Genomic DNA, 14,296 nt, shown 5'->3' with positions numbered 1-14,296 from the left:
TAATTAAACTTTCCTAATACGTGATAACTCTTAAAATAGTAGCCTATATTCCAACATAGGTAATAAGCTATCTCTGTGCGAAATGTCATGCAAATCTGTTAAGTCGTTTCCGCGTATTAATGTAATTACAACTTTTTTAACAGGTGGCAACTCTTCCAAAAATTAGCCTATTTTCCACTGTAGGTCATAAGCGAAAATTTCATGCAAATCCATTCAGTCGTTTCCGCGTATTAATTTAATGAAACTTTTTTAACAGGTAGCAACTCTTAAGAAAAGTAGCATATTTTCCAATCTAGGTCATAAGCTATCTGTGTGCAAATTTTCATGCAAATCCATTCAGTCGTTCCCGCATATTAAATAAATTAAACTTTTTTAACAGGTGGCAACTCTTAAAATTAACCAATCTGGCCCATAAGCTATCTGCGTACCAAATTTCATGCACATCCGTTCAGTCGTTTCCGCGTGATGATTTCCCAAACATCCAAACATACAAACTTTCACATTTATAATATTAGTAAGATGTGCCCACAAGTCAATCTAAATTGGACCGAAATACAAAGTTGTTATAAACTACATATACATTTATGTTTTATGTACATATATGTACTGAATACTTGTCGAAAAGCGCTTGCCAATAAACGCACTGAAGTGCACAATTGTCGCATTTAGCAAAAGAAGGAAAGTCAACTTGACTAGACCCACCTTGGCAGGAACTTGGAACTCTCTCGAGTGTTACCAATAAGGCTACAAGGGTGTTTTATGCATGTCAGAGACTTCATGGTAAGACTTGGGGAATATCCCTCAAACTAACGTAGTGGCCTTTCAGAAAGGTTGAAAACCCGTTGTTACATATGCGGCCTTGGCCTGGTGGCCAAAAGCTAAGCAAGTAAACGCGAGTGCCACCTTGAACAAGCTGCTCCGACTGTTCTGCGTGGCCATCACAGAAGCTATGCGCACCTGCCAACGGATGCTCTTGGCGTCTTTGTCTATTCTAATCGAAAAAACGGTATGTTGGAGCGCCCTACGACTGCTCAATACGATTAGCATGAAAAGTGGAGATCTTCGGGGTCATTTGGAGGTTGTCAAGCCATTCCTGGATGATTTTGCTAGAAGACTCATGGACATAATGCTACTGTAGTTATCCTTCTATAAACCCTACATGGTCAGAATTCCTGAAAGGGACTGCTGTGAAGCGATAATAAATATGGCTGACGAAGGGTCCCAAGAATGGTTTACCGACGGATCGAAGACGGACGACGGGAGTACAGGGGCAGGCGTTCTTGGACCAATATTCCAGAAAAGTCTGCCAATATTCCAGGCGGTAGTCTTCGCAATACAAGTTTGTGTTCGCGAATGCCTTCGTAAAAGGACAAACGGGCCAGAATAAAAATTATTTAGGCAGTGTTAAAGGCCCAGGCTCTTTTAAACGACTTAGGGACATCTCTATAACTCTTTCGAACCACCTGGGAGCCCACAATAACGTAACGTTGTGGTATTCCTGCGGTATATCTAAAGAATACACTGTAGACTACTTAGAAGCCAGGAAGAATCTCAGATTGCTGCCCATAAGCGGAATTCAAGGGTAATGAGACAATCAAACTCCTTCCAGGTGGAGCTCCGAAAGACTATTTAAACTTAGTCTGGAGGGTTTTAGAACTCTTACTGACTACCTGACTGGACACTGCAAGTTAAAGTACCATTTGAATAAAATGGAGCTTTCTGGCTGGTGAAGGAAACCTCAGAGCATATGTATTTTATGTGAATGACCACGTATCATGAAAAGCAGACTGATACACCTTGGGACACGATTTTTTTCTCCTTCCAAAATTAGGAACATGGCTTCCTCCAAAGTGCTTAACTTAAATAAGGTTACAGTTATTACAATTAGGGTTTAACACAGTAGATCTTCTTAGGTCGCAATGCGAGTATTCCCGACGTAATAATCTTATATATAAATACGCCACAAGAAAATTTTGAACTCCCTTTTTGAGAGAACCGTTCGCTCGATTTCAATAAAACATACACCGATTTAAAGGATATAACTTCCTCTAATCCAGAAATGTTAACCCCGATATATAGGTGGTGTGAAATGTGAAAACCACTATATCTCTAAAACCAATTAGGCTGGGAAACTGAAACTTAGCACGGAATCATAGGGGACTTGGCACATCCCATACAAATTGAAATCTCATATCGCTCATCTCTGAAACTGCTTATGCTAACGTCCTGAAATTTGACACGGCTATTTATGCTATCAATAACGTGCTTATGGTGAAAAGTGGTAGGTATTGAAAAAGGGGGAGAGGCACCTCTCATACAAACTGAACTTTTCATTTCGCTTACCTGTATAACCGCTATGCTAACATGTTGCAATTTGACCCATCTGCATATGTTAGTTATCATTACCGAACTTATGGCGAAAAGTGATGTGTATTCGAGAGGAGCAAGGCCGTATTTAGGGGGGAGTTGTAGGTCTTCATACATACAGGGGTCAAAAATTATAGCCGAACCACTTTTTGCCAACTTTTAACGTGTTGTTTTTGTTGTTATTGAACATTTGTTATTTTTTGTATAAAAATATAGTTCATTCTTTAACAGAACCCTTGTAAATCCAAGTTTCTAAATTTGTGTAATATAAAAAAAATTGCTACAAACTTTCGTACAAATTTCGAACTTTTTAGAAATTCTAAAAAAATCAATCGAAATTTTTAGCCACTTGAAACTCGTACTTTATTCTACTAGAATTCAACGGGCTACAAAACTGCATACTTAGAATTTAATAAAAAAAACTCGATATTTTAACGAAAATTTGTTAATATATTTTTATACCCGAGCGCACTTGTGCACAAGGGTATATTAATTTTGTTCACATAACGGTTGTTTGTAACAGCCAAAACGAATCGAGATAGATATAGACAAATGTATACATAAATGATCAGGATGAAAAAAGAAATCGATTAAGCCATGTCTGTCTGTCCGTCCGTCTGTCCGTCCGTCCGTGTACACGATAACTCGAGCAAAAATTGAGATATCTCAACGAAATTTGGTATGTAGGTTTCCCTTAATCCAAGGTAGGTTGGTATTGAAAATGGGCGAAATCGGACTTTAACCACGCCCACTTCTCATATAACGGTAATTTCCAGAAATGCGAAAACTGCGATATTTTAGTAACTAATGCAGATAATTCACTCAATATTGATATTTACAATAATTTTTAGACGAAAAATAAGAATATTATAAATTTTTGGTAAATGGGCATAGCCACGCCCAATTATGGTTACATGTGAATATCTTGGTAACCGCTGCACCAATTTCTTCCAAACTTGGCACAGTTGTTGGCCTTGGTACAGCATACTAAATGGCCGAAAATTTCAAAAATCGGACAATAACCACGCCCACATCCCATATAACGGTAATTTTTAGAAATACGAAAACTGCGATATTTTAGTAACTACTGAAGATAATTCAGTAAAAATTGATATCTACAATAATTTTCAGACGAAAAATAAGAATATTATAAATTTTTGGAAAATGGGCGTAGCCACGCCCACTTATGGTTACATGTGTATATCTTGGTAACCGCTGCACCAGTTTCTTCCAAACTTGGCACAGTTGTTGGCCTTGGTACAGCATACAAAATCGCCGAAAATTTTTAAAATGGGACGATAACCATGCTTACATCCCATATAACGGTAATTTAGAGAAATACAAAATCTCCGATAAATCAGTAAATATTAGAGCTAATTTATTCAAAACTGGTGCTTGCAACAATTCTTTACCAAGAAATACGGTTATGGTAAAATTTTGGAAAATGGGCGTGGCACCGCCCACTTATGATCACATATATGTATATCGGTAACTGTTCTACCAATTTGTACCAAACTCGGTATGGTTATTGTACTTGCCACATAGAAGCAAAACACTGAAATTTATTGAAATCGGACTAAAATTACGGCCGCTTTTCATATAACGGTAAATTTCAGAAATGCTTGAAACTTCAATATTTCGAAATTGAAGGACGCTAATTTACTCAAAATTGATACACCCCGGCTTACCATCTAGCGGTAGGTTTCGAAAAGGTGAAAAAGCATATATTTAATACTTGCGCCGGGTATTTAATGTTCGGCTCCGCCTGAACTTAGACTTTCTTACTTGTTTTAATTGCATAAATTGTTACGGCAGTATCACTCAATTGGTACATTTGTATAGATTTGTACATTTCTACATTGGGCTATTGGTAAAAAATGGGACAATTTTTTATTTTTTTTTTTAGTCAAAAGATTGGTGCAATACAGCGATGTTCTATCGAAAAATTTCAACAAATTAATTTTCGTGATTGGGTCAAAGAAAAATATTTTGGGTGTTCACACAAATGGGATACTATTTGCGCCAAATATTGGCAATTACCCAATCGTGTGACACTGCCTTTAAACTTGTATTTATACTATAATTTCTTCGACTACTGTACATAAGTTGACTATGATTACTCGGCCGTGCTAAATATCATAGTAGCACAATGCCACTAAGCGCATTCTAGAATTTTCAGGCAATAGCCTCATGCGATTATCGACTATATTTTTCGTTGCTTGTGTGAAATATTTTATTTTTATCAGTATTTTTCTTTTAATCAAAATATGTTGAAATAAAAGTGAAGCTAAACAAAATTTTGCCATCCTCCGATTATTTCGTTTTCGTCTCAATAAAACATAAAAAATGCATATTTGGTAAAAATTTGTTAAGGAAGACTTTCTGAATTTGCGGAGGTTGCGGTTTTATCGGGAGTATCGGGAAAGGATTTTGGTCCCATCCAGCCCGTAAAAGTTTTAATTTAATTTTATTTATTTTTTTCCCCCGGCCAATTTTAAATCAGTACCATGGGTCCCGCGGGTGCCGATATCCCGTGCAGTACTCTAATTGAGAGCTATCCTTAAAATTTATGATCAGATTTGCATCATCTTTAGAACACATAATATCAACATAAAATTTAATGCAAATTGGTAGCCCAATCACGTGATGCAAACATATTGGGCTTTAGGCCCAACCTTGACAAAAAACCCCTGTAAAACCACCGTTAGAGAAGAAAATATTATGTTTTGTTTTACACTTTCGCGGTACTTAACCTCCACCGAATCTGATGAAAAGAAAGAGGAGTTCAAGAAAATACACTTAGGGCCGTTTGCACCATGTCTAGTTAATTCTAACTCCCAGTTAAACATCTTTATCGACGTTATCGACACCCATCATATAACATGTGATCGATAAAGCAGTTAACGTGCTTAACTGAAGGATGTACCTCCAGTTAGCGTTAACTAGACATGGTGCAAACGGCCCTTAATAACCTTGGGACGGCAATGAAATTCGTGAAAAATTATTAGAATCGGATCGCGTATAACGGTAACTTTCAGGAATACGAAAGCTCCGATATTTCAATAAATGAGGGCGCTAATTTAATCCAAGTTAATAGTTACAACAATCTCTTAACAATAAATAAGACTGCTTTAGACTTTTAGGAATTGGGCGTGGAACCGCATACTTTATGACTACAAAAGTGTATCTCGGTAACCACTTTATCGATTTCTACCAAACTTTGTTCAATTATTTCATTAAGTCTAAGGGCCGGTTGTTCAATGTCCGATTAGCACAAATCGGAGGTAGAAGCTCCGGTTAAATATAACGACTGCTTTATCGATCACATGTTATATGCATGATGTCGAAATCGTCGATAATGATGTTTAACCAGCAAGTAGTGATAATCAGTCATTGAACAATCGGCCCTAAGTCAGAATATTATAGGAAAAGTTTGAAAACGGGGAAAAGTCCCCTGCTTATCATGCAAATGTAGTTTAGAGAAAGTTGAAACGACGATATTTAATACCTGCGCCGGGTGTATAAAGTTCGGTTTCGCCCGAACTTATACTTCTTTACTTGTTTTATAAATGTAAATTGAGGTTCCTATAAATTTTGGTGGTGGACTTCAAAATCGTTATTCGCATAAAGGAGTCAATATTGGGGACAAACAAAATTCAAAAGTGTATAAAATGATGTCGAATTTCGACAACTGGGCGATACTAGTAATAATAAATAAGTCCGTACACTAAAATGACTTGTTACACGGAGTTAATTTGTTTTTATTGTACTAGCTGTGTTATAGTTTTATTAAGTGTTATGTTTTCTATATTTTTAATAAACTTGACATTGAAAAAATAAATAAATAAATAAAACTGAAACAAATTGTACGTACAAATAGGTACGTAAAAAATTTGTCCGTGGCAACACTGTTCGTGAGTATATTGATTCTTTCGTGTGTTTGGAAATTTGTTGGCTTTTGTCGCACGGTGTTATCATATCCAAACCATATGAATTTGTTTGCCCAATATTATTTCTGCAATTTTCTCAATTTTCAACGGATTTTGGACTTTGATAAATTCAGGAATTTTAGTTAACTAATTGGAAAAGCTTCATTTTATGGGATTGGGAATAAGATATTTATTTTTATTTTATTGTTTATATATTTCACGTACTTTCATACTTTTCCGGCTGTGCGCGGCCAATAAATTTTATCCGATCGCTACCAAATTTTATATTTGAAGCATTAAGGCCAAAAGGAAACTTTTTCCGCCCGGCGGTTTGAAAATCATTTTTAAGATCCAGTCTATTGTACAGGGGTAGCCGCTCGAAGTGTTACCAATTAAAAATGCTATATTTTTGCCTATTTTTAACCGACTTCAGAAAAGGAGGAGGTTATCAATTCGTCGGAATTTTTTGTTTCTTTTTATCTATCTTACCGCATAACTTTAAACCTGGTCAACCGATTTTTTATCGGAAAGGTGGTATCTCAGGGGTGGTCACATAGTAACTGGGTCAGGTTCCGATCATTGCAACATGAAGAAATTAACGGTGCTCCTAAATTTTGTATAAGAATGTAAGTCGGTTGTGTTTTTTGCTTAAAAATTGCTTGTTATTTTTTTATTTTAAATATCAGTTCATCCTAAAAACATGTCAAATTTTAAGAAAAGTGTATTAAGGCGGATTCATCGTTCTAGTTCTGAACTTTTTCTTCAATGTGGTTGTTGTTGCATTTCTCTCACAAAGAGAGGAAAAAAGTTCTGAACTAACTAGCTATAGACCGTGGAGGTATTACTTCAGGGAAAGGTGGGTCGCCAGTTGGAAAAGGTTGGGTACCACTGCCGTGGGCTAAGGACTTTGCCCGTTGCATCAACAGTCTCTCTATATAGGTGGGAAGTAACAACCTAATGTCAATTTCTTACTCTAATTATTTGAAGATATTTAGGTATGCGCTAGCATCGAATTTAATCTTCTTTTCTAACCAATTGCAGGTATCACCACTAAAATCATTGCTAAGGGAGGACCTTAAGCGTCGAATTTGCGCCAAAGCTAATAATCGCATCACACGTAATGCGGGTGTGCTGGACAACAACAATGTTGTGCAGGCCAGTGTAGTCGGCGGCAACACAAACAACAGTTCAACCTGCAATTCCACACCCATTTGTAATGGTACGATCACCTCAACCGGCCAAGAAACCGAATCGAATCTGCTTAATCGAAAGCAAATACTCACATGTTTATTCTGTGGCATTGAGTTCCCAGACGAAACACTGTACTTCCTGCACAAGGGCTGTCATTGCGAGAGCAATCCATGGAAGTGCAATATTTGTGGCGAACAGTGCAATAATGTTTACGAATTTAATTCGCATCTATTGAGTAAAAGCCACCAATAGCAACGAATGAGCCTTACAGCTACGGGCAACAACAACAATCAAAAATAGATGTGTATGCTACTGCAAGTGTTTCAGTAGTGAATGGGTACGAATTGAAAGAAGTTGGGAGCTTGGCGGACAAGCGTTTTCTGCAAGTTAATAGGTAAAGCGACGGAGGAGAAACACTATTACGAACCGGTGTACAAATGTGTATATATGTATTTAAATATGTTATTTGTGCAAATCAGGGGAAGCTGCTGTATAACAGCGGCTAAGGCAACCATGAAACGGAAGCGCAAATGTAAATACGAAAGCTCGAAATGTGAAAGTGTGTGATAGTTGATTTTAACCGAAAGCAAGAACAAATCAAAAAAAAAGTACATTTAGTATATAACTTATGCAAAATATCGTGTTTAACGTACAACTTTCTTAATTCGTAAAAATAGATAACTTATGTAGATATGACGAGGAGTACTCGTTAAAGCAAATCGTTAATCCTTTGCGCACGCGTAGAAGGAGTAGAAACAATAAAATGCTGTGAAATTCAGAAAAATGAAAAAAAATTAAAATGGCGATGTGACATGGATCAAAACTCAAAAAAACAAGATTGCAATAGACAAAACACTTTTTAGAAATGCATTTAGAGCTTTATCCGCCCCAAATCAAGAAAGTAATAATATTAAGCTAAAGAAAACAGTTAAAAGCAACACGAAGTTTAAGGGAGAGCATTATGTAGAACCAATGTTAACGTTTGAAAAACAGAGAGAAATCTTTTTGAAGCCATTGATATACATGGGTACGAATGCATGCATTATACAAATGTATGTATGTGTGTACATTAGGGTGGCCCAAAAATGCACGTGAAAAAGCAAGCCGGTATTATAATGTTCTCACCCCTAGAATTGCTCTATACCGAAAAAATATACCCCTATTTCTTTTTTGAAGTCGAAAAATAATTAGAGGGCGCCAAAGTTTTCCATGTATTTTATATGGGAAAACACAACTTTTTGTAGAAATGGTGTAGAATTCTTGAAAATCAATATTTTTCTCTTCAGAATACTCCCAATAATAATATCCAACTGTTCATTTAACCATATTTTCATAGTAGCTATATTTTATAGTCCGCCAAAAATCCCTGAAAATGCAATGGGGGCACCCATAAAAAATCGTTAGTATTAAAAAATGTTAAATAAACAATTGGGAATTATTACTGGAAGTCTGAAGAGAACTATAGTTTTCTGATAAAAAATAGTGATTTTCAAGAATTCTATACCGTTTCTACGAAAAGTTTGTTTCTACATATAAAGGCTGAATTAGTGGTGCCATACCATAGCCATAACCATAACCGTAGCAATTAAATGTTCCGATAAAAGGTATGCGCAGCTCTGTAAACGATTATTGGTGTTATACTTTAACACCAGAGCCATAAGAATAACCGTAGGTATCTATTTATTTTTGGTTTTTCGCCATAACCACAAGCAGCTCTGAAGTATTGTGCTACGTTATGGCTAACAGACTAACGTAATATTCACGCACGCCGTCAAAAATTTCTCATGCACATATAACTTGTATGGGACCAACCGAAATTGAACGGCGTGCGTATGAAGCTAACTAAATTTCCAATTTTTGTTCTGCGTGACATTTTGATTTGACATTTCTCTCAATGAAATCAAATGCAAACGCACACAAGCCAATTTCGGGTGACGCAAAAAAAAATTCTACGGCGTGCGTACCAAAACACAAGCCGCAAATATTAGGTTAGCCATTAAGGCGCTATGTTTATGGCACCTATGATTTAAAATACATGAAACACTTCGAGCGCTTTGAGCCACCTCCAAAAATTTTTGATTTCAAAATAAAAATGTAGGAGCATATTTTTTTCGGTATAGAGTATTTCTAGGGGTGAGAGTATTAAAATTCCGACTTTACTTTTTTTAGACCCCCTAATGTACATACTTGATAAATAGATACATATCGTCGTTTAAAGTGCAAAACCGCGTATCAACAAAATGCAAAACCGCGTATGTGAATTGTAGAAATTATTTTCTAGAGCGTAAAAACACTGATATTTCAAAATGGTTCTCTTTTTTATAAAGAAATCGCATTTCTGGCCAGTATATTTCAGGACGAATGGATAAGGATTAAGCCAAGGCAGCCAATGTCAGTTACGCGGTTTTGCAGAATGACGATACGCGGTTTTGTACTTTAAACGACGATATGCATGTAATGTGTTACAAAAGGATTTTCTAAGCTGGTGTGGAGTCACTGAATAATTTAACTATTAGTGCTGGTCAAATTTTGCAATGTACCTTCAACGTATGTATGTAATTTTAAACAAGAAAAAGTTATAAAACATTTAGCATAAGATATCGGAAATTATACACATACTTAGTCTGTAGATACTATATACTCGTATAATTAAATAGAAAGATCAACTAAAGTTAATTAGTAAATACATAATTAGTAAATATATTTTCAAACCAATTTTAAAGAATTCGTAAAATTCGCGTCTAAAATTATTTTAATTATACATACATATACTAGAAAAAATATGTTCAAACCGAATTATCACTATTTTACAACGCTTTTTGCTCTTGTATTACCATCTCGTAAGCATGAAAAAGTTGAAAATTTTAGTTTTTTAGAATGTTTATTTTTATTTAATTTTTTAAGTCAATATATACACCAAGTAGCAGTTTGTGCGCTAAGTTATTATAAGGAATATGTCAATAAAAAATTTTTAGCACAAAAGATTGTCAAAACGCAAAAAACGCAATTTTTCAGAAGACGCATTTAAATTTTAATGCTAACTTTCTAGAAAAGTTTTGCAAAAATATTCAGGATATTTATTTTTTACGAAAGTGCCAAGTTGTATTCAATAATTTCCGCGCATTTTTTTTTGGTTGGGCTTCCTGAACCGGTTTTCAGCTCGAAAGGTTTTTTGTTTCTGAAAACCTCTAATTTTTCAAATTTGTTTATAATGCATACCGATTTCTTCAATCTAGGCTACAAAATCTTTATATCTATACTTTGATTTGATTTTACAAATACATTGTAAATATCATAATTTTTGTTGTATTCCATTCCAACAATTTTTTTAGTGTTAATTTTTTTTAAGTAATTGTTTGTAAAGAAAAACTTTAGGTATGCACATCTTCCCGGTTCTTAAATTAACTGTTTACGTTTTATTATTCTTCAGTGTAGTTATTTCACTGAATAAAAGATATAATCACCTAACCACACTGATAACCGCATAATCAAAAGGAGTTGCGGATCAGCGTCAGCTCATACAAATTAATAAGCTCTTAGTCGATCTACTAGAATGTTCACTGACTGGTTTATCCTAAAACTCCAGAATTTTCTTGCGTTTTGCGACGATGCATTTTTTGTATTGAATTCTTTCGATCTCTGGTAAACGATTTTTTAAGAACTACGATTAACAATATGAAGTACGATTAAAACCATTGCCACGGTTAAAACAAGAATTGGGTTCAAAAGTAATTTGTTTATTGATTTTCATGTTTACGAAATCACTTAACGTTAGTAAAATAGTGACAGTGCTGGCTGATTTTTTAATGTTGTTTAGTGATACTTATAGGAAACAAAAAATTTTAATGTGTATGTATGTATGCAGGTAATCAATAGAATTGGTAGAATTACATTCTTTCATACTTTACGTTGCTTTTTTCGCACATATGGAAATTAGGGTGCATCACCAAGTTTTTCCACCGGAAGTATAAAATATATTATATTTTAAGGTTGCCGCCAAAATATTTTGGAAGAATATTTAGGTTTACGGTAGCTAAACCGATTCCGACTTCAATTCTCATAAAAAAAAAATATATATATAAATATATATATATATTAGACTGCATCACCAAAAAAAGTTGCGGTTTTTCCGCCGGGATTACAAAATTTATTATATTTTAAGACGTCCACCAAAATATTTCGGAAAAATATTAAGATTTAAGCGAGCTGGACCGATTTGAAAATACCTCCAAAAATGAAGTTTTTTATGAATAAAAATAGTTTCTTAAAGGACTTTTTGAAAAAGTCCCCTCAGATGACAAATTAGATTAAGCTTAAAAAATCTGCATAAAAATATTTAAAAATCTTTTCAACGGAATCGTAAGAATGAGATTTGTGATGCTGTTTTTTTTACTTTTTCAAAGATTGATTTACGAAAAACTTGAATAACTGGATTGAATGTTCTGATTTTAACTTATGGGATCTCAGTAGAAAGGTATTTTCCACTGTTTTTATTTCTGGCCAAAAAGCGTCATTCGTGTCCCATCTTTTTTCTTCGAGTAACAAGACATCTTAATTCACCTTTGAATGACGTTCGTTCATCCTATTTTTCTCTTCCATCATTTGAATGAGTTTATTAGCAAAGAAATAAAAAGGGTGAGAAAATATCTTTCCAATGCCACCTCTCAAGTCTAAATCGGAAGAGTTTAGGTTCAGTTATTCAAGTTTTTCTTATACCAATCTTTGAAAAATGTTAAAAAACAGCATCAAAAATCTTATCATTACGATTCCGTTCAAATTTTTTTTTTAATTTTTTTTAAATATTTTTATGTAAATGTTTTAAGCTTAAACCGTTTTGTCATTTGAGGGGATTTTTTCAAAAAAAATCTTTAAGAAACTATTTTTATTCATAAAAAACTCCATTTTTGGAGGTATTTTCAAATCGGTCCAGCTCATTTAGATCTTAATATTTTTCCGAAATATTTTGGTGGACGTCTTAAAATAAAATAGATTTTATAATTCCAGTGGAAAAATAGTACCGATTTTTTTTGTATGGGGAGTGATGCAGTCTAATATATATACATATTTCCTTTTTGCTTGTTGTTGTTTCCGACAAGGTGGGTGTATGATGTATTATGGAACGAATTTCCGTCATCTCTTGTCAAATTTGGTTTGGAGACAAACCGGTTTCGGCGTTGTTCCGAACGAAAAATGACACTGAAGATGGCACAACGCCGAAACCGGTTTGTCTCCAAACCAAATTTGACAAGGGATGACGGAAATTCGTTCCATAATACATATATACATATCATGATCCCATGATCGGATCTAAACCAGATTAGTATGGGACCACCTCTGAGACACTGCCTTTCCGATGGAAAAATTATCGAAATCGGTTGACGTGGTCCAAAGTTATACGTTAACATACATTAAAAAAATATATATATTCGGACGAACTGATAATCTCCTCCTTTTTTGGAAGTCGGTTAATAAACTAATTTTATTTAGAAAAAAAAAATCGATTTTTTAAGGCAGTTTCAAATAGTCCAGGTCAAGTAAATCTTAATACTTTTCCGAAACATTTTGGCGGAGGTCTTAAATATAACATATCACAGCGCACGGCAGTGCGCGCGAGTGACGAATATGTATTTCCGTTGCGAAAACAGTACCGACGCCTTTTTATACAGAGAGTGATGCACCCTAATGTGCATACATAAGAATGGAAAGACATAGCCGCAATTTCATTTAAAGTTTTACTTCTAATTTTTTTTTTGGGAATTTGGATGGTTATGTCCTGCAAGTTGTTGAATTTATTGTTGAATAATGTTACTTTATTGAGCCTCCAAATCTTTTTTTACTTACCCCTTTCCGGTCAAATCCGTCCCTGATGAATATAAAAATTGTTCCTCTTAATTACAAGGTTCATAGAGCTTTATACCAAAAGTAAAAAGAAAAAGCTCTTTTGGGTAGGTATTAGGGCTACCTCAAATTTGTACAATATATTGTACAAAAGTCCGCAAAGGAGTACTGCAGATATGTTGGAATGAATATTTTATATCTTTTTAGGCATGATTAGTTAAGATTTGCATTACAAAAATTTTAATTTTCTCCATCAGAAGAGAATTATATAAAGAAATTTTAAAAAATTTCAAATACAATTACAATATAAAATACAAATGACCCGTTTTAATAAAGCTTCCCGGTTCTCTGCCTTCAGTAGATCAAGAAATCAAAAACCTACCCTTTACTGTAACTACAGCGCACAAGCTCTTCAAAAACCACGGCAAAAACCACCCTAATTGCCTGTTCAACTACAGCCTTTGCGGACGTTTGTACAATATATTGTACAAAACACTTACATCCTTTCAGTGTAAATGTACAATACATTGTACATATTTTTTACCACTCGGGAAAAATATTTTAAATCACGATAGTTTAGTTTTAGCATTTTTATGTAATGAAACGCTTTTTGTATTTCCATACTATGTGCTTTTCTTAGCGATTTTACTTTACTTTCACGTATTTTTTGTACAGTAAATTACCACAACTTGCGTGTCACTGGAATTTTATAAAATGGTCTATTTTTAAATTAAGTTCTAAACATATTTTTGAAACGATTTCGATTTTGAAATTTACGTAAACTATTGGGGACATTCCAAAACTTCATAAAGTTTATAAGATTTTTAGTAGCACGCTTCCAATGTTATACTACGTCTCCATTGAAAGATCTACCTATTAAGATTTAATAAATCTAGTGCTAAATCTTAACCGTCTCCATTGCCACAACGAGATATGTTTGACGTTCATATTTTGAAATATTTGACGTTTGA

At 34.5% G+C, this 14,296-nt stretch overlaps 1 protein-coding gene across 4 annotated transcripts in view; it reads left to right on the top strand.

Annotated features, from left to right (window-relative positions):
• LOC118742290 (DNA-binding protein Ikaros) overlaps positions 1–8,760 on the top strand; it is a 114,171-nt gene extending 105,411 nt beyond the window's left edge. For all 4 annotated transcript variants that reach the window (XM_036474255.1, XM_036474252.1, XM_036474253.1 and 1 more), the window contains one exon: positions 7,338–8,760. In XM_036474255.1, coding sequence (XP_036330148.1) covers positions 7,338–7,739 — 402 coding nt within the window. In that variant the 3' untranslated portion in view covers positions 7,740–8,760. The remainder of the gene's footprint in view (positions 1–7,337) is intronic.
• The last annotated feature ends 5,536 nt before the right edge of the window (positions 8,761–14,296 follow it).

The sequence above is a fragment of the Rhagoletis pomonella genome, unplaced genomic scaffold (assembly GCF_013731165.1).
Source record: "Rhagoletis pomonella isolate Grant_MI unplaced genomic scaffold, Rhpom_1.0 Rhpom_scaffold_00007, whole genome shotgun sequence".
NCBI lineage: Eukaryota > Metazoa > Arthropoda > Insecta > Diptera > Tephritidae > Rhagoletis > Rhagoletis pomonella.
Note: the sequence above shows the minus strand (reverse complement) of the source record. Positions and strands in the feature narration are given on the sequence as shown.